A 22,368-nucleotide genomic window follows, 5' to 3' on the forward strand; every position below is an offset into this window, starting at 1 on the left:
CTGTAAACAAGAGGCTTTGCACTGAACTGGCTGAGGGGTTGCCTTGGAGCCGATGCCTTGGCTCAAATCCGGCTTCCCTATTTGCTTGCTCTGTTCCCTCCGCAACTTACTCAATCCCTCTGAGCCTCAATGTTCTCATCTGTGAAACTGTGGTCATCATGGTATCGTCCTGATAGAACTGTTGCAAAGATTACATGAATTAAAACACGCAAAGGAATGGAACAGTGCCTGGCACCTAGGAAGCCTTCAGGAAATGCTCGCTCTTACCTGTTGATAATCTCTACTCGTTGACCGCCCGTGGTGGCCATTCATCAACTTGCTACCATCAGTTACAGAAAGTGTTGGCTGCTCCTTTGTGCTTACTGTTGTGCTAAATGTACCCAAGGGATGCCTCGGCAAGAGGACGGAAGTCTTTAAGAGCCATCAGCCCCAGATTGTGGCCTCCTCGTGTCCAGCGCTTGGAATGGAGGGCAAAACTATTCCCTCAGAAATTACGTTTCCTCATCAAGATGGGGACCGCATGCTTGCCCTTCTCTGAGGGCAGCCTTAGATTTTTGGTGGCTTTCCTTTCCCATCCTGGTACTTGGCACCTGTAGACAGTTGCATGTCCCCTGCCCAGGGATGGGATGAGGCGAGACGGGCAGGAAGGCGTATCCTGGGGAAGGGAGTGCTGAGTTAATCATTGAGAGTGGGTGCAGGTTCTCCAAGTGGCTGGCACAGCCCAGGGAGGGGAGGATGTCTCTCAAGAGCCCTGGGCCTGTGTCCCAGCGTCCTCACACCCGAGTTCCAGGTCACCACATCCATCTCCCACCGTGTGCTCCCCATTGTGCTGGACCCTGAGAGACACCAAAGATGTGGCCAACACGATGTCCTTAGGAGCTTAGAGGCTGGAACGGGAGAGCACAGGGCGAGGCTGATTCTTCATTGCATAGTATGAACCGCACAGGCTTCCAGGGGTCTACAGGGGAGAGAAACCACTAAAAATTGATGGCACCCTGTCAGTCAGAACTCTCCAAACCAGATTGAGCAACAAGTAACCAATCAGTAGAGCAGGCTTCGGAGTTTCAGGGCTTACACGACATCACCCAGGCCTGGATTGCTTTCCTTCCATGTCAGCTTGCTGCTTTTGGGCTGGTTACATTCCCAGACAGGCCTCGCTCTCACTGTGGTGAGGTGACAACCAGTGGGGCTAGACTCATGACCCAGGGTTAGGTCTGGCAGGAAACAATGCTCTCCCGTGTGCCCACTTCCTCCAGAAGCCACACTCACTCATCCCACCTGGCTTGGTCCTCGTGTCTGTCCCAGAATCCATTGCTGAGGCCGGGGACTATGACACACTGATTGGCTTAGACTGAGGAGCTCTGGGGGCAGCCCGATCTGAGGCTCATGAACTGCGATGGATTCCCCAGAGGAAATGGGGCCATTGCTTGAGTAAGGAGGAAATAGGTGCTGGAGAGGAAAACCACGTGCCTACTCCACACAGGGCAGGCTCCTGGAGGAGGGGGCTAAGGTAGCAAGGTTGGCGTGCAGGTCCCGTGGTGCAGTCTAGAAATGGAGGCCACAGGCTTGGAGAGAAGCCTGAAAGTGGCTGGGAACTCAGAGTATGACAGGCTGCCGGGGAGGCCGGCCTGCACTGGGGCTGGGGCTGGGACTGCTGCACGGGGAGCACAGATAGCGCTGCCTCTCCCTTGCACTCAGCTCCTTCCCTGCAGAGCAGGGTGTTGGAGGCTGACTTTCCACATGCCTGTGGGCCTGGTCTCTCTGGATGGTGCCACAGGAGCTTTGCCTTGGTTCCTCTGCGTCCTCCACGGTGCCGCGGGAGGCTCCCTGGCAGGGTGTGGGGCAAGGTAATGAGTGAAGTTGGGATGAGTGAGTTAAGACCCATGGGGTACTCAGGACAGGACTTCAAGTTTGATTCAGGAGTGTTAGGGAACTGTGATTGGGTCCTGAGATGGGTCAGAAGAGTTTGGGGAAGGTTCATCAAGCACCTGTCACAAAGGGGACAAGAAGGGAGAGAGAGAGCAGATGGCAGAGACACACAGAGGCTGTTGCTGTAGTCAGGACATGGTGGGGATGAGGCTGCAATCAGGGGACTTGCAAGCCAGGAGGGCTGGACGAAACATTCAAAGAGACCAACTACAGGACACAGTGGCAGATTGGGAAGGAGAATGTAGGAAAGGGAGGAGTCAGTGATAATTGGGAGTGGTGTGGGGAGCACCTACACTGCTCCTGCTCCACCTGCCCCCTTCCTGTGGCAATGAAATGGGCAAGTGTGTGGGCTTTTCATTTTCCATGGGCTTTTTCGATGGGAATGTGATTAGTTTAGAACCTCCCCCTTTCAAGGTGCTTCACCTGCTTGGAAACCTCCTGCACAGAAGAGACAGGTGGACAGAGGAGAGACTGTCTCTCTCCTCCCCACCACCCCATCTCAGGCCCCAGACTGGACCCTGGCCTCATTGGCACCTGTGCCTCGTGACGCAGGCAGGTGAGGTCCTGGCAAATTAGCAATTCCAGGCTGTGCTCCCTCCTCCTGCTCTGCCGCAGCGGGGGAGCTTGCAGAAACTGGAGGGAATGACAAGCGCCTCCCAGGCTCTCTTCAGCCCCGCCCTCCAGCCCCTCCCAGCCACCTCTTCCTGTCCCTGCGTCTGCCCCTCTTCACCTGGGAGAAGCTAGGCCCCAAAATATTGGGCCAGATATGTCACCTGCTTCCCATGATATAGATGACAAGGCAGGAGGAGGGGTTGAGACAGCACGGGGAAGAGGAGGGGACAGACTTCGTGTGTGGAAGTTTGGATGCTGTTATCTGCCGTTGCCCGTCAGCCCCTGCCCAACATCTTCACCCAAGAAGCCGCGCCACTGCCCAGCGCCTTTCCTCAGAAAAAGGGGGAATTTTCTCTGCAAGGCTCTTGGTCCTTTCCTCCCTCTCTTTCTTCTTCTTTCCCTGCTCCCCTTCCTTCTTTCCCCTTTCCCCTTGTCCTTACTTCCTCCATCCTTCCTTCTCTCTCCTTCTACTCGTTGGCATCTGGTGGCCCCCAAGCAGCCTGCATAATGAGCAGATCATTCTTTAGTTTTTACTTCAAAGGTTTTGGGGAGCAGTGTACACTGTGCCCAATGTGTGGTCTTTTATCCCAGAATGGAGAAGATAAAGGTGAAGGCCAGATCCCCGGTTCAAGGTCTGCTTCCCTGGGGTCATGACAGAGGCAGGCGAGGAGAAGCAGTGAATCTGGGTGAGGAGTGGGCACTTTCTGCTCCCTTCTCACCATCAGCCTCTAGGGACTGGCATGCTGCTGCTGATGGGCCAGGGCCAGTGGCAGCCCTGCAGAGGTCAAGGGCTGGCCTGGCTTCATAGGAAACATTCTCATGGGGAATGTCATCTTTGGAGATGGTTGAACAGGGAGCCCAGGCATGGTCTTGGCCATCCGTCTGCCACCCCAAGAGGAGCATGGTTCCTACAATGCCTCCTTTAAAGGCACAGCTCTAGCCAGAGGTGCTGCTTGCTGTTGCTCTGCTGCTTCGTCCTCCATGGCGTTCTCTTGCAGAGTGTCTGTCTCCCAAGCCTGGAGCGTCCCTCTCCGTGATCTGCTCTAGACTGCCTTCTCCCTGAAATTTCGCCTACCCCGCCCTGCCCGCTTGTGGGAGTTCTGGGTTTCCTGAGTGCCTGGAGCCCCTCACTGCTCCCCATCTTACAGGCAATAATAGCAAATGCTGAGGACCTAGCTGTGTCAGCCAGGACAGGAGCACCAGACATCACCAGCTCCTTTTCACCTTCAAGGTAATTCCGTCATGTAGAAGTGACCATTCCTGTTTTTCAGTGGAAGAAGCTGAGGCATTGACCTGTTAGTGACCTCCTTAAGGTCATGCTGCTGCTAAACAGATGCTTGCAACTGCAGGCAGGTGCAACCAGTCTGGGGCCCCAGAAGAGGCCAGCAGACAAAGGGATGCTCAGGTTGGACTGACCTCATCTCATTTTCAAGACTGTCCTACAGAGTTCAGGTCTAATAGTTTCCCTAAGACTAAAGTCTCCTATAGGAGCGAGTAAAGCCTAGGGGTGTGGGCAACCCTGGTCATGCTCCATTACAGACACTCCTGCAGCAAACTCTATGGGCTCCACACTGGCTGAAGTTCTGCCCTGCGATGGTTAATATTAAGTGTCAACTTGATTGGATTGAAGGATGCTAATTATTGTTTCTGGGTGTATCTGGGCATTTCTGGGTGTTGCCAAAAGAGATTAACATTTGAGTCAGTGGACTGGGAGAGGAAGACCCACCCTCAGGAAGACCTGCCCACAATGTGGGTGGGCACCATCCAACCAGCTACCAGCCAGGTGGAAAAAGCAGGCAGAAGAAGGTGGAAGGAGTTGGCTTGCTGAGTCTTCCAGCCTTCATCTTTCTCTCGTGCTGGATGCTTCCTGCCCTTAAACATCAGATGCCAAGTTTTTCAGCTCTTGGACTCTTGGACTTACACCCATGGTTTGCCAGGGGCTCTTGGGCTTTCGGCTGCAGACTGAAGTCTGCACTGTCGGCTTCCCTACTTTTGAGGTTTTGGGACTCGGACTTGGCTTCCTTGCTCCTCAGCTTGCAGACGGCCTACTGTGGCATTTCATCTTGTGACCGTGTGAATCAATACTCCTTAATAATCTCCCCTTTATATATACATCAATCCTATTAGTTCTGTCCTTCTGGAGAACCCCGATAATACACACTGTTCCTGTCACTCGGGCTTACCCCCCAATCCCTAGGAACTGGGATGGAAGCCGTGTTGTTATAGGATAAGAGAATAAGTTTTATTGACAAATGTATAGATATACTGATAGTCCCCTAGAGATAAAACACAATAAACCTAACATAAAGACCATCAAAGAATAGGGGAGAAGTAGAAAAAAAAGCATAGAGTCTAAATTACAACTGAGGCTTTAATTAACATGTTCATTCATTGATTTATCACAGGTGAACAGCTAGTGTCTATCCATGTTGGTGTCACATAAGTTGATTTCACTGTGTTAAGAATAGAGATATCCATATATTTGTTGTATCTTTTCATATATATGGTCTATATATATAATATATATTTATATATAATTCTATATATTATATAGAATATATAATATTATATGGGAAAAATAATTAACTGTGTCTATCATTTTCTTATACAGTAATCACATACTTCCTTGCAATTTGAAATAAACTATGTGAGTGCATATGTATGTATATACATACGTACATGTATATACATATATACATACGTGAATGTATATACACATATACATGGGTGTATGTGTGTATATGTATGTATATGTACACATACACACGTACATCTAAATATACATACAACACACATGTATACATATATGTACACGTGAATATATGTATGTGTACACATATGCACACATGTGCATACACACATATGTATGTGTATGCATATATACATACATATACACATATGTGTATGCATATATAGATACATATACACATATGTGTATATATGTATGTGTGTGTATATATATATACATATAGATATATATACATTTAATGAATAGCTGAAATGCTTAACACTAGCATCTCCTTTGCTGTGTTCTAGAAATCTCATCCTCTTTGGCCACCTTCTCATTCCATCAATTTTGTTGTCTTTCTCTTCTTTATCCTCAGCCTCTTTCTCTTTATTGTTTTCTTTTCCTTCCAACATATAATCTATACCCTAAAGATGGATTATATCCATATCCTAAAGATATAGATTATATTCCCATAATAATCACATAACAATCACATTTTCCTTCTCGCTTTCTGGATATTTACTGATCTTCATTTTGCTCCACTTTTCTCTTACTATTAAATAATTCTTTCATGATTCTATTGCAAACCCTCTTCTCTTCTCACTATACACGTTAAATATCCTGCATTTCAGTTACTATCTGTATTTTTGTGTACCCAAATATATGCCTCTATATTCACATTTCAGTTGCATATATCCCACTGCCTAAGGTGCTTCTTTAATTGAATGTCCCACAGCCACCTCAGTAGGATCCATAATCTACTCCAAACCAGTTTCTCCAACTTAGATCCCTGCCTCAGTGTGTGGCAATATCATCATCCATCACCTAAGGATCAACTTTACCTCCTTCTCTCTCTCATCTTCTTTTCTATCAGTGTTGATAATTGGCAATTGTTGATCTACCTCCTGAATGACTCATAGATCCACATGCTTTTATCCAGCACTGCCATGCTGCTTTAGTTCAGACCACCAGTCTTGAAAGCTCATAGTTGCCAAATACTCTTCTTGGTGTTTGGGAAATATCAATGAATGAAAATAGCAAAAACAGCTGCCCTTGTGGTGCTTGCATTTTAATGGGGGAGAGAAACAATACGTATGATACAATCAAACGAAATGTACAAACATAATAATGAACATAACGGATAAGCAAAGTCGAGGAAATTAAGAGGTTATAAGTGCTATGGAAAATATAAAATGTAGAGAAGGGCAGGAGGATATAGAACACTCTGGGAGGTGAGAAGACTGGAAAGCTAAACACAAGGCTTAGGGTTGATATCATTGAGGCAGTGACATTTGGGCAAAGGCGTGAAGGAGGTTATGGAGTTGGCCACATAGACATCTAAGGAAAGACTAGGCCTGGCAGTGGGATCAGCTAGAAAAAAACAAAGCCCATAAAGTTAAGGTGTGTCTTGTGTGTTTGGGAAACAACAATTAAGTTAGCATAGTACTAGAGTAGTTGGAGCAAAGAGGATACAGTAGTAGGCAGAGAGATTAGAACCCTGTTGGGGCACCAAACCAGGTAGGGGATCAAGGGTCATTGTTAGGGCTTTAGATTTCACTCTGAGCAAAACTGGGAATGATTGCAGGGTTTTGGGTAGAGCCGTGGCCTGATCTGATTACGTTTTTAAATAATCAGCTGGTTGCTGTGTTGAGTATAGGCTGGCGGAGGTTGTGAAAATAATCCAGGCAAAAGGTGATTGTGGCTTGGACCAGGGTTGTAGCAGGGGAGATGCTGGTAAGAAGCAATAGATTCTAGGTATATTTTGAAAGTAAAACCAGTATGATTTCCTGGACTGAATACAAGGAATGAGAAAAAAAAAAAGTGATCAGAGATCATGCCCGTGCTGTTGACCTGAGCTAATTCTACAGAAAGAATTGCCATTACCTGAGCTATGCCATGGCTGACATAGGTTTGGGGTAGAAGATTAATAATTCTTCTTTGAGCTTTTGATTTTATATACTCAAATGGAGACATCAAGTTGGAGGTTGGACAATCAGTATAGGAGTTTGAGAGAAAGAGACAGCTCTGAGCTAAAAAATATATATATAAATTGTGGAATTGTGAGCACATAGATTGTGGGATGGGAAAAGATTGCTCAGGCAATGAGTCTGAATAGAGAAGAGAATTGGGGACTTTTCTGTGAAGCTCTTGAATATGTGGAGGTTGGGAGAAGCAGATTGAGAAGAAATCAGCCAAGGAGATTGTGAGAGAGAAACCAGTGAAGTCAGAGGAAGACCAAAACAGTGTGGTCTCTTGGAAGCCAGGTCAAAAACTGTCAGGGAAAAAGGAGTAGTCAACAGTGTCCAGTGCTGCAAGTGAGTCCAGGAAACTGAGGACTGAAAATTGATCTTTTACTTACTTAGGGAGAAAAAAAGTTACCCATTTCTTTCATCCCATAAGGGACATCATATGCCAAAATAAGCTGGATTTGTTCTCTTAAACCTCTAGCACGAGTGTGCTAGAAGGTCACATTTTTTCTTGGGTGGACTTTCCTTGAACATGCTAGGAGCCTGGGCTTTTTAAATTTGTTTGTTTTTAATGTGTATGCTGATGTCTCACTTAGACCAACTTAATAGGATTGCCAAAGCAAGGCAATGGTTCTCAAACTCTAGTGTGTATCAGAATCACCCAGATGGTGAAATTGCTGAGACTCATTCCTGGAATTCTGACTCAATAGATCTGGTTGAAGCACAATAACTTGTATTTTTAAGAGGATCCCAAGTGATACTGGCACTACTAGGCCCAAGACCACAATTTAAATCCCTTGATCTAAAGGCATAGCTTGGACATCAAGGCTACTCAAAGCTTCCCCAGCCATATGTAATGGTGAACTGGGGTTCAAAGGCTCCAGAGCCTTGCTACTCCAAGTATGGTCAGAAGAGTAGCAGTATTTGCATTGCTGGGAGGCTGTTGGAAATGAATGCAGAATGTCAGGTCCTACCCACATATGCTGAACCAGAATCCACATGTTAACAAGATCGTCCTCAGATTGGGTAGGTATAAAGTTTGAGAAGCACTGCTTAGACCATCTCTGGATTCTTCTTTTAGGGAACTCTGCCCATGTTAATGTCATAATTGTTCTTGCTGGTCACTGATCTTTGGGAGCTCTCATTTTCTTTGTACTGTACCAAAGAATGACATTTTAGTATTTTTATCTTGCTCACAACTTTCTGTTCACTCCTTCCCATCCTTCAAACACAATGCAATAGGCAAAATAAAGTGTCTTGAACAATGCACTTTTCTGTGTTTGTGGTTGCTCATCCATGAGATTTTCTTCTTCTTTTTAAGTTTAGAGAATGTATATTTTGCTCAGGCCTCAAGTGCTCTCAGATGAATCATGATTTTGTTTTTTAAGTCGATCATATTATCACAATCCCCTCTTACAGTGATTAGAATCCACAGATGAGGTTCCACAAAACGGAGACTCTGAAATGGAGATTTGTGGGTAGAGGGTTTATTGGAGAGAATTCTAAAGATCGATACCTGTAGAAGATGAAGGAAGCAGGATTGTATAGAAAAGGAGTTGTACTACAAGGCAGTCACAATAAAGTTCTCAGTATATCCCATGGGGAGCTGTGGGGTTGGGGCAGTTGTTCAGAGTTGTCCTAATTTAAGGCAACAGAGCCGTGCATTTATACACACACAGTACCCATTATTGTGCACTGAGCTGCCCCTACAAAGGAGGAGGAACCTGAGTGAAATGTTTCTCTGATGCTGAGGGAAGCTCTCAGAGCTGAATTCATCTGACAGCCAACAGCCACCAACATTCCTAGCAGCTAGGGTCATAATTGCCTCTTCCATGAAGGGGATTATCTAGAGGGTACACCACAGCATTCACTACCTTGGCCTAGCAATGAGAGATAGAAACCAGGTCTGGCTAAGGAGCTATACAGGAGAATTTCCTAATATAGCATCTGCAATAGTTTGTGAAAGAGGTAGGGGCCAGGAAGAGGGAAAGAGAGAAGGTGGAGGAGGAGGAGAAGGAGAAAGAAGGAGAGAAGAGAAAAGAAAAGAGAGATGTAGGAGAAGAAAAAATTTTTTCTGCTCACTCTTTTCATTCAGATTGAGATATTGCTGGGAAGAAATAATCTTTGCTACTTCAGGAGCCAAAATTGCAAATCATACTGACACAAAAGGAAGTAGGGTGGAAAGAATTTAGGAAACTCCTTGATGGCATGAGTGAGCTGCTGAACCAATGCCTGTCCTCCATTCTCAGGATTTGTGCCAAATGAAATTATAAATGTTTGATTTTTTAAAAGTCTATTATTTAGGTATTCTGTTACTTGCACCTGATAAAGATGTTCTTACTTATCTTTTTCAATTCCTTTCCTCTTTTATTCTATAGCATCATTATATAGAACTTATGACATCTCATTTTTTTTTAGTTGTTTCTATACTGATTTCAGGAAAATCATTTTGGAGAGGACTTGGTTGACATGAGCAACCCATGGTTCATACTAGTGCTCTTTATGACTAGAATTTTGTAGGGTGTGTGGGGAGGTTGGGGGTGTAATATTTAGTCTCTATAAGGGCTTACCCAATGTTTATTGTGTCAGTCACTGTTCTAATCACTTTAAATATATTACTTGTTCAATTTCCACAACAAGCTTATAAGGTATGGTATTGTGACTATTCCCACCTATAGACAAAGGAAAGGAAGCACAGGGAATTCAAATAACTCATCCAAGGTTGATCATCTGAGAAGTGGTAGAACCAAGATCCAAACACTCACCATGAGGCTCCAAGGCCTTTGTCCTGCTCTGTAACTACCTTACAAGGAAAGGAATGAATGTTTTACACACAAACCAAATTCTTAACACGTTAATATTTTAAAGTCAGGTTGAGTAATTGTAGTTTTCTGAAAGCTACTGCCTATGAAAAGAGTCAAACTTTGTAAAATATTTGGAGAGAGTTATTCTGAGCCAAATGTGCATGACCATTGCCCATGAAGACGCAGCCCCAGGAGATCTTGAGAACATACGCTCAAGGTGGTTGGGCCACAGTTCAAATCTACATGTTTTAGGGAGACATATGACATTAATCAATACATTTGAGGTACACGTTGGTTAGGTCTAGAAAGTCAGGACAGCTCAAAGAGGGCAGGGAACTGTGCTTCCAGGTCCTTGGTGGAGTCAAAGATTTTCTGATTGGCAATTGATTAAAATAGTTTATCTATTTTTAGTAGAGACAGGGTTTCACCGTGTTAGCCAGGATGGTCTTGATCTCCTGACCTCGTAATCCACCTGCCTCAGCCTCCCAAAGTGCTGGGATTACAGGCGTGAGCCACCGCGCCTGGCTAAAATAGTTTATCTAAAGACTTGGAATCAATAGAAGGAAGTGTGTGGGTTAAGATAAGGGGTTTTGGAGACCAAGATTCTTATTATGCAGATGAAGCCTCTGGGTAGCAGGCTTCAGAGAGAACAGATTGTAAACGTCTCTTATCAGACTTAAAAAGGTGCCAGACTCTTAGTTAAGTCTCTCCTGGATCAGGTAAATGACTTGGAAAAGGAAGACGATTCTCTGTAGAATGTAGATTTTCCCCACAAAAGTCAGCTGTGCAGATCCATTTCAAAATATGTCAAGGAAATATATTTTAGGTGCAGGGCTTAAAACCTATGTGACGGGTTGATAGGTGCAGCAAACCACCATGGCACATGTATATCTATGCAATAAACCTGCACGTTCTGCACATGTATACCAGAACTTAAAGTAAAAATTTTAAAAAATGATCATGTTCAAGCAAAAAAAAAGAAAGAAATATATTTGGGGATAAAATACTTCAATTTCTTTTAGGTCCTGTTGTCTGTCATGTTGGTGTCTTACTGCTACAGAGTATTTTGTCTTAAGGTCTCTGTTTTAATGTTAATGCTGGTTAGCAGTGCCTGGATTCCAAAGGGGGAAGGTATCATCAGATACATCTGACCTCCCACTCCTATCGTGGCCTGAACTAGTGTTTCAGATTTACTGTAGGATGTCCTGGGCTGACAGAAGGGGTTCATTCTGTTGGTTGGGGGGCTTAGAATTTTATTTTTGGTTTACACTACAACAAAAGTATAACTTTCTTGTGCCAAGGTGTTACATTTACCACAGGCCTTTCCCAACAGAGTGCATTCAGTCCCAACCACACTCTGCCTGAGAGATTACCTGTGGTTCCACTAGTAAGAAGCTCTGGAAATGTTTATAACTTGTTGTAACAGCTTTTATGCCAAATAAAACAAGCTTACACACCCTGATTATGTTCAGTAATGGTAACTCAGAGGAGAGCACTGTGAGCCTGCCCTCATGACACAGCCCCACCACAGATACTTGTGTTTGTGAGTCTTCACACAAAGAGAGGCCTTAAAGGAGAGAACAGAGGAGCATTGCTTACCATTGGCTGGTATGAACCAGCTGCCTGCTGAGGCTCTGGACAAAGGGCTTCTCAAGAACAGGTTTTGCAGAGGGAAGGACAAGTTCCCATTTGTCCCATGACTCATGGTAAGTTCCTGGCAAATCTCCCTAAGCCCTTCATCAACTGGCTACGAAGAAACACTGCATGCTTTGCAAAGTGATGACAGCCACAGGTTGCAAAATGATTTGAATTATTTCTAGAAGCTTTATGTTTTCTTAATATCAAAAATGATCAATACTACCTAAAGAACCATACTTTAAAGAAAATGAAGCAAGAAAGGTGGTGAAAACACAGGAGAGAAATTATATACTGAAATTGACTTTGGAAGCGTGAATAGGTCTTCACTAAGCTTGGAAGCATAATTTATTCTTTTTCTTATTTTTCTTTTTACTTTTCATGAGTATATATTACTTGTTTATTTTTTATTATTATTTTTTTTTGAGATGGAGTCTCACTCTGTCGCCCAGGCCAGAGTGCAGTGGCATGATCTCTGCTCACTGCAAGCTCCGCCTCCCGGGTTCACGCCATTCTCCTGCCTCAGCCTTCCGAGTAGCTGGGACTACAGGCGCCCGCCACCACACCCGGCTAATTTTTTGTATTTTTTAGTAGAGACGGGGTTTCACCGTGTTAGCCAGGATGGTCTCAATCTCCTGACCTCGTGATCCGCCCGTCTCGGCCTCCCAAAGTGCTGGGATTACAGGCGTGAGCCACCGCCCCCGGCCTTGTTTATTTTTTAATAGTATATATTACCTATAAACTTCAGTTACTTTGCATTGTAGGGAAAGGTATCTTGAATATAAAATGTTTTCTTATATTAAAAATATGAATATTCATTGCCATAAAAGCAGACAATATCTATTAATAACATTATTCCAACGTATTCACAACATACTCAGACTTGGACTTACGTCTTATTTGTGTTTTATTTTGACACTTACTGAACTCATTTTTTTAAATTTCATAAAATAAATTACTGCTGTTAAAAAATTATAACAAAAGGCATCCCAGATGCATTCTCTTAAAACATTAGAACAATGATCTTAAAGTTAGAAGCCATTGATTTAGATTTTGTTTATAATCCTTTGTTGTAGTAATGGTAAGGAAGCTTTAGCCCAGCATTGCACTTTTATAGCTGTAATGAAACACGTCTCTGCTTTACAGGTCGGGGAAGTGAACATTGGAATGTGTGTGAATAAAGAGGGATTTTTTTCCATATACTGGAAATGGCATTCCCAGTTTGCCTAATAGACAACCCACACCATCATTTTTCCCACTTTCTGCACGCCCTTAACTTTATGAATGAGATCCTTCTTGTCTAGTAAATGATGAAATCTTTTCCCACAGTAGACGGGGATTTCCCATGCATAGACTGAGAATTAGAAACAACTGCTCTGTATCCTGTATGCAAATAACGTTGTTATTGTATCCTTAAAAACTTATGTATGTCTGTGTTCATGTGTACATATGTCTTTCTGTTATTCTTACTGTTTCACATTTAAACAGTTAGAAGACTTTTACCAAATTTAGAAGGTGTATTAGGGAGGCCTATATTTATATCTATCTCTCAATTAGGATAATGTTTAATGTACAAAATTCACTTTTGAGATCTCTGGGAAAATCTAAAAAAATGAACAATCATACCTTAAATCAGATGTAACTTAGAGAATTGGAGGCAAGCATAAATAATATTAATAGAATTACTCCATATGTGTTATAATTCCATGGAATAAGAAAATAAATCATAATTCTAACCACGAGTCCCAGATAGAAGGTTAGGGCATTTACTCCAAATTTTAGGTGCTAATTGACAATCTAGAAAATTCTTGTATATGCAAATCAATGTAGTATGCTCATATATTTATTTATCAGAGGGTTATTATTCAAATATTTAATAATTATGATGTCTTCAATCAAATCAGATAGATGAGATTGTATGTGTGTTTGTAAAGATGAATTTCATTCTCCTTACAAAAGATAAGCGTTCTGCAAGATTCACCTTCTACTCAACAAATTCAAGCATTTGTATTAATTTGTCTTTTGGAAATTTCTTACATTAACTTTCCTGTTATCGATGTTAGGTCTGGATTTCTAAATTGTAATGGGTTACTAAAGTCTGAGAAAGCATTTGATCTCCAGATGTGCCCTACTACTGGTATGATTTATATTCTGCATTTTAATTAATAAAGATGCTCTATATGTAAGTGCATGCCTGACTGCGTTCCTCAAATAGTAAGTGATCATTTTAGATTCACACTTTGGAATGAGTGTTGTGGCAAGGGGCAAGGAAACCACAAGGAATCAGTAACAGGCAAACATAAAGAGAGGTAGGTCTGGGTGTTGCTTTTCACAGAGAATAACACAAGTAGTCACTAATCTGAGACTGTTAGCCAACTGGGATATAAAGAGGAAGGAGTAGATTGAAAGCATAAAGTCCATTGTCTTAGTCAAATGATTAAGGGCAACTGTCTTTAGATTTGGCCAAAATTTCATAGGTAAAGAAGTGCATGATAACAGGCTTTTTAGAAAGGGTTAGGTGAAAATACAGTATGAATAAAATAAAAACTAATGCCTCATTAAGTTGACCATACCCTAAATACAGATGATGACTAGCTTTAATTTTTTCTAGTTCTCTGTAATATACAGAAGTGGGAACCCAGCAGAAGATATTATTAGTCAGAAAGATGCATCTGCTTCTCACTGCATTGCAAAGCCCATGTACAACCCCTGGATAGAAAACTAACACCTCAATAATGGGTTCGCTTTAAAAATCTGGGAGTCAACAGTGCTTACTTTAAACACGGCATAGGATGAGCTGAATGGAAAGAAGTTCTCCTCCTGGGAGAGTTAATATTCTCCTATTTTGCTCCCTAAGAATATGGTTAGTTGTACACAGACACAAGATTCTATGGAAAACCTGAGACTGACTAAAAGTCATGATTGACTCAAGAGGTGCTAGCATTCATATACCACCCATTGGAAATTCATCAATGAATAAAACATGCAGGCTGTATCTCTGAGATTCCCACAGCCAAGTGGCGTATGTTACATAAAAACTAAATATTTGTAGTGTGACATGACATCCTCTAATAGAGATGAGTAGCTGTGCTATGGGAGCTAAAAGCAGCAACAGCTAATTTCAGTTTGGGAATTATGAAAGTTTGAACTGAATCACAAAAGAACAACGAGGATCTATGTACCTGGTAGACAGGAAGTCATATAGAGGTTCTAGACAGACGATTGAGCCCACAAATACACATGGAGAGATGAAAGGGTGTGGCACATTGCTGGTGTTTTCAGGGAAGAAAGCAGAACGTCTGTGGGCAAGCAGTGGGGGCTAAAGATAGATAAGAACCTTAAGAAACTTTCTAAAGAGTTTGGAATTTATCTTCTAAGTAATAGTGGACCATTAAAGGATTTTTAAAGAGCATATGATATAATTAACTTGAATTTTAGGAAAAAACTTGGTAAAATAGATTTCTTGCTGTTTTCAGTAAACGGGCAATGTCAGAGGCAGAGCCCAATGAAACCACTTCGTGATACATGATAAAGTCACAGCAATCATGAGATTGTTTTCTAAGAGCATCTTATTTAGTCAAAACTCTAAAGACAAAGAAACACAAAATACCTGGCAATAATTTTGGTAAAGGAAAAGAAGAAAATGAAATGCAAACCAAGAAAAAGTAATGCTTCAATAAACTTTCCTACCAGGATACTTGTATATAAAAATACGTCATATGGAAAATACAACATCAACGATTAGTAATAAAAAATACATAGTAGTAATATTTAATTTTTTTTTCATTTAGAGCTTCCTTAAGCCTTTATTATTTTTGTTCCATGGTAATAACTATACAGAACATTGCCAACCAGAAATTGGTACTGAGTTCTCAAAATAGATTTAGCTCTCAACCAAGAAATAATAGTGAGATACAAATTAATTTACAATAACTGAATTTACTGAAATTCGGTTTAATTTGTTCTTGAAATTTTCACTCATAGGCATCATAATTTATGTCTAGAAAGTGCTGATGCAAGACTCTTTTGTAAATTAAATGACACATCTAATGACATGTAAGACACTGGGAGGTGGCTAAAATTTCAACATGTCTTAAACTTTAAGAATGACTCAGGAAATACTGACAGAATCTCCTGCAGGGATATATAGTCCCATACTTGACTTCCCTGACTAGTGAGAACATCTGGGCTCCTAGCACATTGACCTGTACATGGATCTAGCGGACACGACCTATTGACTTTTTCTTCATCTCCTTGGATCATGATGTGGAAGATAATACATCTGAGTGTTTTTCTCTTTCATCTGTCTCTTTCTCTGTCACCAAACGTGTAAGTGATTACACAGTTTATTATTTCACATGGAAGGCAAATAGAGCTTGGTATTAAAAATTCAGGCTGGGCACAGTGGCTCATGCCTGTAATTTCAGCACTTTGGGAGGCTGAGATGGGTGGATCACCTGAAGTCAGGAGTTCAAGACCAGCCTGGCCAACATAATGAAACCCTGTCTTTACTAAAAATACAAAAATTAGCCAGGTGTGGTAGCATGAGCCTGTAATCCCAGCTACTCTGGAGGCTGAGGCTGGAGAATCACTTGAATCTGGGAGGGGGAGGTTTCAGTGAGCCAAGATCATGCCACTGCAATCCAGCCTGGGCGACAGAGGGAGACTCTGTCCAAAAAAAAAAAAAAAATTTAAACATTACATTTTTATTGCAGTGATTTGATTGTAAATAATTTTATCATTTTACAATATAATCCAAAATATGCTCATGGGAATAGTAAATTTCAAATTTGAATGGCACCATCATCTCTGCCTCATAGATATCCAGAATGCTGATTAAGAGCTGTAACAGTGCTATATTTATGTTGAGGAAGAGGTGTCTGGCAGCTTCTGGGGAAGGAACTAGACAAATAGTAGGCAAATATAAAACAGAATGTGCTGTGCCAGTTTGGGGGCAAAAGCATTGCAGAAGAACACTGATGATGTTAACCTTTATAGAACTAGTGACAAATTACCTGCTGATTTTTAATTGGGATTTCCTTTTTGACTCTTTAACATTTAATTCATAGGCCAGCATCTTTCTGTTTCATGCAGATTTAGCCATTTGATGTATTTCTAACATTTAAAAAGAACATACTTAAACTCCAAAATTCTTCAGTGAACACAATAATTGCTAAGTAACGAATCATTGGCACATTCAATTGTAATGGTCTTGCTTGAATTTTGTAGGCAGTATGTTCTGCTGATTCCTTCTGTTCTACAAGAAAGCTCTTTGGATAAAGCTTGTGCCCAGCTTTTTAATCTCACCGAATCTGTTGTTTTGACGGTCTCCCTCAACTATGGTGAGGTCCAGACCAAAATGTTTGAAGAAAATGTTACTGGAGAAAATTTCTTCAAATGCATCAGCTTTGAGGTAAATGCTTCTTTCTGCTTAATATAGAAAAGAATATTACAGGTGAACACCACCCACATAACTGACATTTTAGGGACAGAGATCAGGCTATTTGACTGTATGCATCAAGTTATTTTAATTTTTAAAAGAATCATATAGTCCTCAGTTTGACATGATGTCAGTACAGTCATAAATGGTAACAAGGGCAAGAGCCAAAACATTTGATTTTATGCTAGAAAATTGTTGAAGGGAATAAAATGTATAAAAAGAGATATATCATTTTTGCAGAAAAGATATATATCTTGTGCAGAAAAGGAAAGTTTTAAGAAAGGCAAAAGAATTCATTTAAATGGTGAGATAAGGAAGTGACAAAGCAAGAGAAATAAACAAGGATGGTTATTGAAGAAATAAATATGACAAATTAGGAATTAAAACTTTTAGTGGTACCAACACGCAGTGATAGAGATTTCTTAACGAAAAATCAGTTTCATGGAGTATTTATTTGTTCCCTAGGTCCCTCAGGCCAGATCTGACCCACTGGCGTTTATTACATTTTCTGCTAAAGGAGCCACTCTCAACCTGGAAGAGAGGAGATCTGTGGCAATCAGATCCAAAGAGAACGTGGTCTTCGTACAAACTGATAAACCCATCTACAAACCTGGACAGAAAGGTGAGTGTACCTAAATCAGGTTACCCTCAACTAATGTCACTTATATGATATTTGAATTGATGGTACACAATACAAGCTCAGAAATTTTATTGTATTAAATTTTATTAGAGAACCTGCTTAAAAATACAAAATAAAAATATAGATTACATAGCCTAAATGTTAGAGATTTCATTTCCATGAGTCTGGGGTGGGGAGCTTCAGACAGTGTATTTTTAAAGAGCGCTTTGTTCTTATTTTCTAATAATATCCATATTATTCTAATAACATTCTAACCACATATTTGGGAATTTTGAATTTTAGTTTATGCAAACTTACAAGCTTATGGTTGAAATAGAAATAAAACAGCAACAAAGTATGTCATGAGCATGAAATGAGATACCCCTAGTGACTAGAGAATTGCCCAAGTAATAGAATGATCAACATGACATTGAATCAAGCTGAAAAGCCTCCTCTCTTCTCCTGGGTGCAGAAGGACTTGATGAATACAGATTACAGCAGTCAAAAGAAAGACATTTCTGATGAGATGAATGGTACATAAAAAAGCACTGAGGTAGAATTAATTTAAAAACCATGCCATAAAATGAGAAGTAGAAGCACTTTGGGAGGCCGAGACAGGCGGATCACGAGGTCAGGAGATGGAGACCATCCTGGCCAACACGATGAAACCCCGTCTCTACTAAAAAATACAAAAAACTAGCCGGGCGTGGTGGTGGGCGCCTGTAGTCCCAGCTACTCCGGAGGCTGAGGCAGGAGAATGGCGTAAACCCGGGAGGCGGAGCTTGCAGTGAGCTGAGATCCGGCCACTGCACTCCAGCCTGGGCGACAGAGCGAGACTCCGTCTCAAAAAAAAAAAAAAAAAAAATAGGCTCATTTGGAGTAAAGAAACCCAAATGTCCATCAATGATAGACTGGATTAAGAAAATGTGGCACATATACACCATGGAATACTATGCAGCCATAAAAAGGGATGAGTTCATGTCCTTTGCAGGGACATGGATGAAGCTGGAAACCATCATTCTGAGCAAACTATGGCAAGGACAGAAAACCAAACACCACATGTTCTCACTCATAGGTGGGAACCGAACAATAAGAACACTTGGACACAGGAAGGGGAACATCACACACTGGGGCCTGTAGTGCGGTTGGGGGAGGGGGGAAGGATAGCATTAGGAGATATACCTAATGTAAATGACAAGTTAATGGGTGCAGCACACCAACATGGCACATGTATACATATGTAATAAACCCGCACATTGTGCACATGTACCCTAGAACTTTTAAAAATTAAAATAACTTTACACATACAGTCAAACTGTAGGTAATGTTAATGCACCTGTAATATTCTTTTCTATAATAATAAAAAAGACAATAGAATAAAATGTGATATAATAAAAGGAAAACAAAAAGAAAGGAAGGGGAAAAAGCTGCAGTGAATAAAATAGTTAAAGGAAAGCCCTGAATATAGAACTAAAGAGGCATTTTCATGCAGTTAAGCAACACTCATAAGGAGTCACTACAGATGTGGGGATCATGCCTCGAGGAGGCAGTCGTGGATGAACTGGGGATCAGAGTACTCAGAGCCTGCTTAGGCACCAACACACTGTGATCCCAGAACAACATAAGCAGAGGGAGGTGAAGGATGTATGCTGGAGATGGAGGAATGTACTGCATGTATTGTGCTGTCCCCACCCTTCCACTCCTCTTCCCCTGACCCTTGGCCTCCCTCCCTCACTTCACAAAAGAGGGCATTCAGGTCGGTATTTAGGCACCAGAGAAAGACTGAAAGACTAGACAAGAAAGACAGGGCATGGCTGTACAGTTTGGGCTGGCACCAATAACGGCAGAACAAACATTAACGAGAGCATGCATGCTGGGGTGGGCGATGCTTATGAGGGAGAAGAGTGTATGTGGTTGACACAAGAGGATGTCTAAGGAAGGCTTCTAGGATTCTTGCTAAGGAGAGCTGCAGAAGGCAGAGGTGGGGAAGGTGGCTGCTACTTCAAAGAGCAAAGAAACATAAAAACTTAATTTAAAATGAATGCTTTTTAAAAAATTTCTTATCCATCCACAGTCTAGTAAAGAGTCTAATGCACAGAGGAAAGGTTATAAAATAGCAAAGAAATTGAGCCAGGAGCCTTACACAATTGAGAGATAGTCAGTTTTCAAAAAACTGATCATTATAATCTGAGATATAATGCTACAAATATTCATAATCTACTCAGCATCATGCTTCTTTTTTGAATAAAAAATATGGTATGATATTAACTATGACTGTATGCTAAAACCTTATTGCACATTTAGTTTGTTGTTGCTTCATATGTGACCACCACCTGCATTTTGATGTCTATATATGCATCTCCCCTCCTCCCTTTGAGATATTACAGGAGATAGAACATTAGTGCAGGCTAAATGGCTACAGTATTGCAAATGTGGTCATTTGAAACTCTAAAGAGAGGATGCAGAAATTGTCTAGATACGTTTCTGTAACTTTTTGTTCTTCAGCTTCATATATTTGCAATTAACACATTCTTTGAGTTCCTGGTTTGACCAGAAGTATTTGCCTGACTGAAAACTGAGTACTTGTTTGACTGGCTTTTCCTTCGTGTTAGCACTTCTGCCCAAATGTGCCCAAGATCAAAGAAAAAGCACACAATGAAATTTAATTCCGAGATCAGAAATAAATACAGGACAGCCAATTAGTTTGTCTGCTATCTTGTGGACAATGAGCACAGAGTAGCTCTTAAGAAATTTGGAATAGGTTTTACCTCATATAACTTTAGGTTGTAAGAAGTCCCTCTCCCAAAATAATCACCAACTACTTCTTGTCTCTTGAAATTTTGTTGTAAGAGTTTCATTGCATTTGTTTAAAGCATTTATCCCTGCTACAAGATTTAGAACAGTAAGATATTTTCTTTAAACATTAATACATGTTAGTCTTTTTCTTGAAAATACATACTTATGGGTAAATCTATAAAATATGCCAGGCACCTAAATAGAGAAAAAAGAATCACCAAAAATCTAAAAGGTTTTTTAAGCTCTAAAATAAAACTCTTAAACTTCAGAGAATTATAGAGAGGAAGTTACTTTAATTTACCTACTAATCCAGAGGAAGCAGTAGGATTCCCATTACCTACGAAAAAAAAATTGTGTATTGCTTACCCTGACAGACACTGTCATTCTATGAAGAAAGTAGTTTTGTCCTGTTTTGAAAATTTTGTGCTATTTTGACAATAAGTGCACTAGAAATATCTGTGAATTATATAAATTTAAATTATATGGCTTTGAAAGTTTATGATGTGAAAGCAATTTTTTGTTATCTCACTCTTGTATATAATTTCACTTAATGAAAACATTTTCCCAAATTTTTTAACTGAAGGAAAATTTATAGGTTTCATAGTTTTAAAGATGGCAAGCTGAGTGCATTATCAGCTATGTATGCTATGGCTACATGAGGGCTATACTTTTATAGTAACACATGTAATCTCTTAACAAGATAACTCCTAAACAAATTAGTTTTAAATTGAGAGTTTTCAAGAATACACCTTGCACGATAAGGGTACCCTACCTGTAAAAGAAGTAAGAATGAAAGTTATCTGTACATAATTTAATCTGGTGCAGTTATCACACATATTTTCTGGAGATTGACATAATTCTAAAACACCTCTTAAACACCTATTGTAGCTTGTGTTAATTTTTTAAAATAGGGAAAACATATTATCACTGAAGACATTCTACATGGAAAATCCACATACAGATGCAAACACACGAGCCATGAACAGCATGGTTTTAGATTTGGGTGTGTAATTGATTTGTAGTTCAACTTGTTTCTATCTCAGGGAATTTCTCTTAATTTTCTTTAATGAGCACAGGTTATTTTACATTAAACTACCATGAATTAAAATACTACCTAAACTATTTGACATTTTATGAGACATTTATTCTTAATTCCATAAAAATCTGCCCTTCAAATAAATAATAGATTATATGATAGTAAAAACATCTGGTACAATCTTCGTATTTTAATATGGTTTAAAAGTCCATTTGATTTACAACTTCCTCAATCCTTGCTGTGTGGATATTGAGCCCTGGATAATCTGATACACTGTAGCAATGTAAAAGTGCAGAGTAATACAAAATTGATAAATGAGAAACTGACCAGGGAAGTTCACAGTATTTATAATGCAATATATTAACTACTATATAGTGGCATGAACAAAATACGAAAAAGTATAGTAAACAGATAGAATAGAAAGTGACTAATTCTTCAGTTATTAAAAAATAAGTATATCAAAGAGGTTATACAGGAATGCATTTAGAGTAAGAAGGGATAAGGTACTTGACTGATGTACAAAGTCTTCAGCAAAGCAGATTCTAGTTGTGTCTGGGAGAATTAAAGAAGGGCTATTCAAGCTTCCAGTGTCAGGGTAGAAGGGAAAGTAGCCCCTCTGTGTGAGAAGGAAAGGGCTATTATAGAAATAACTATGACAGAAGTAAAGTCCGTATTCATGATGAAATTACCGCAGGTAAGGGATAGTGTATAGCTTCAGGTTAGGAGGCTCAGTGGGAACGGCTGGAGAGGAGACTGCGGTAGAAGGCCAGGTCGGAACTTCACAAAAAGTAATGTGTGACTT

The 22,368-nt window shown here is 40.8% G+C and overlaps 1 protein-coding gene across 5 annotated transcripts in view; it reads left to right on the forward strand.

Moving 5' to 3' along the window:
* The window catches only part of LOC101000295 (ovostatin), a 161,157-nt gene that overhangs the window by 58,903 nt on the left and 79,886 nt on the right, over positions 1-22,368 (forward strand). For 2 of the 5 annotated variants that reach the window (XM_021922008.2, XM_021922009.2), the window contains 2 exons: positions 16,905-17,088; positions 17,581-17,737. In XM_021922008.2, coding sequence (XP_021777700.1) covers positions 17,035-17,088; positions 17,581-17,737 — 211 coding nt within the window. In that variant the 5' untranslated portion in view covers positions 16,905-17,034. Of the gene's footprint in view, positions 1-16,355; positions 17,089-17,580; positions 17,738-22,368 lie in introns of those variants that run through there. The other 3 variants (XR_004175992.1, XM_031650262.1, XM_021922010.2) reach the window with 2 other exon arrangements.

The sequence above is a fragment of the Papio anubis genome, chromosome 9 (genome assembly GCF_008728515.1).
Source record: "Papio anubis isolate 15944 chromosome 9, Panubis1.0, whole genome shotgun sequence".
Classification (NCBI taxonomy): domain Eukaryota; kingdom Metazoa; phylum Chordata; class Mammalia; order Primates; family Cercopithecidae; genus Papio; species Papio anubis.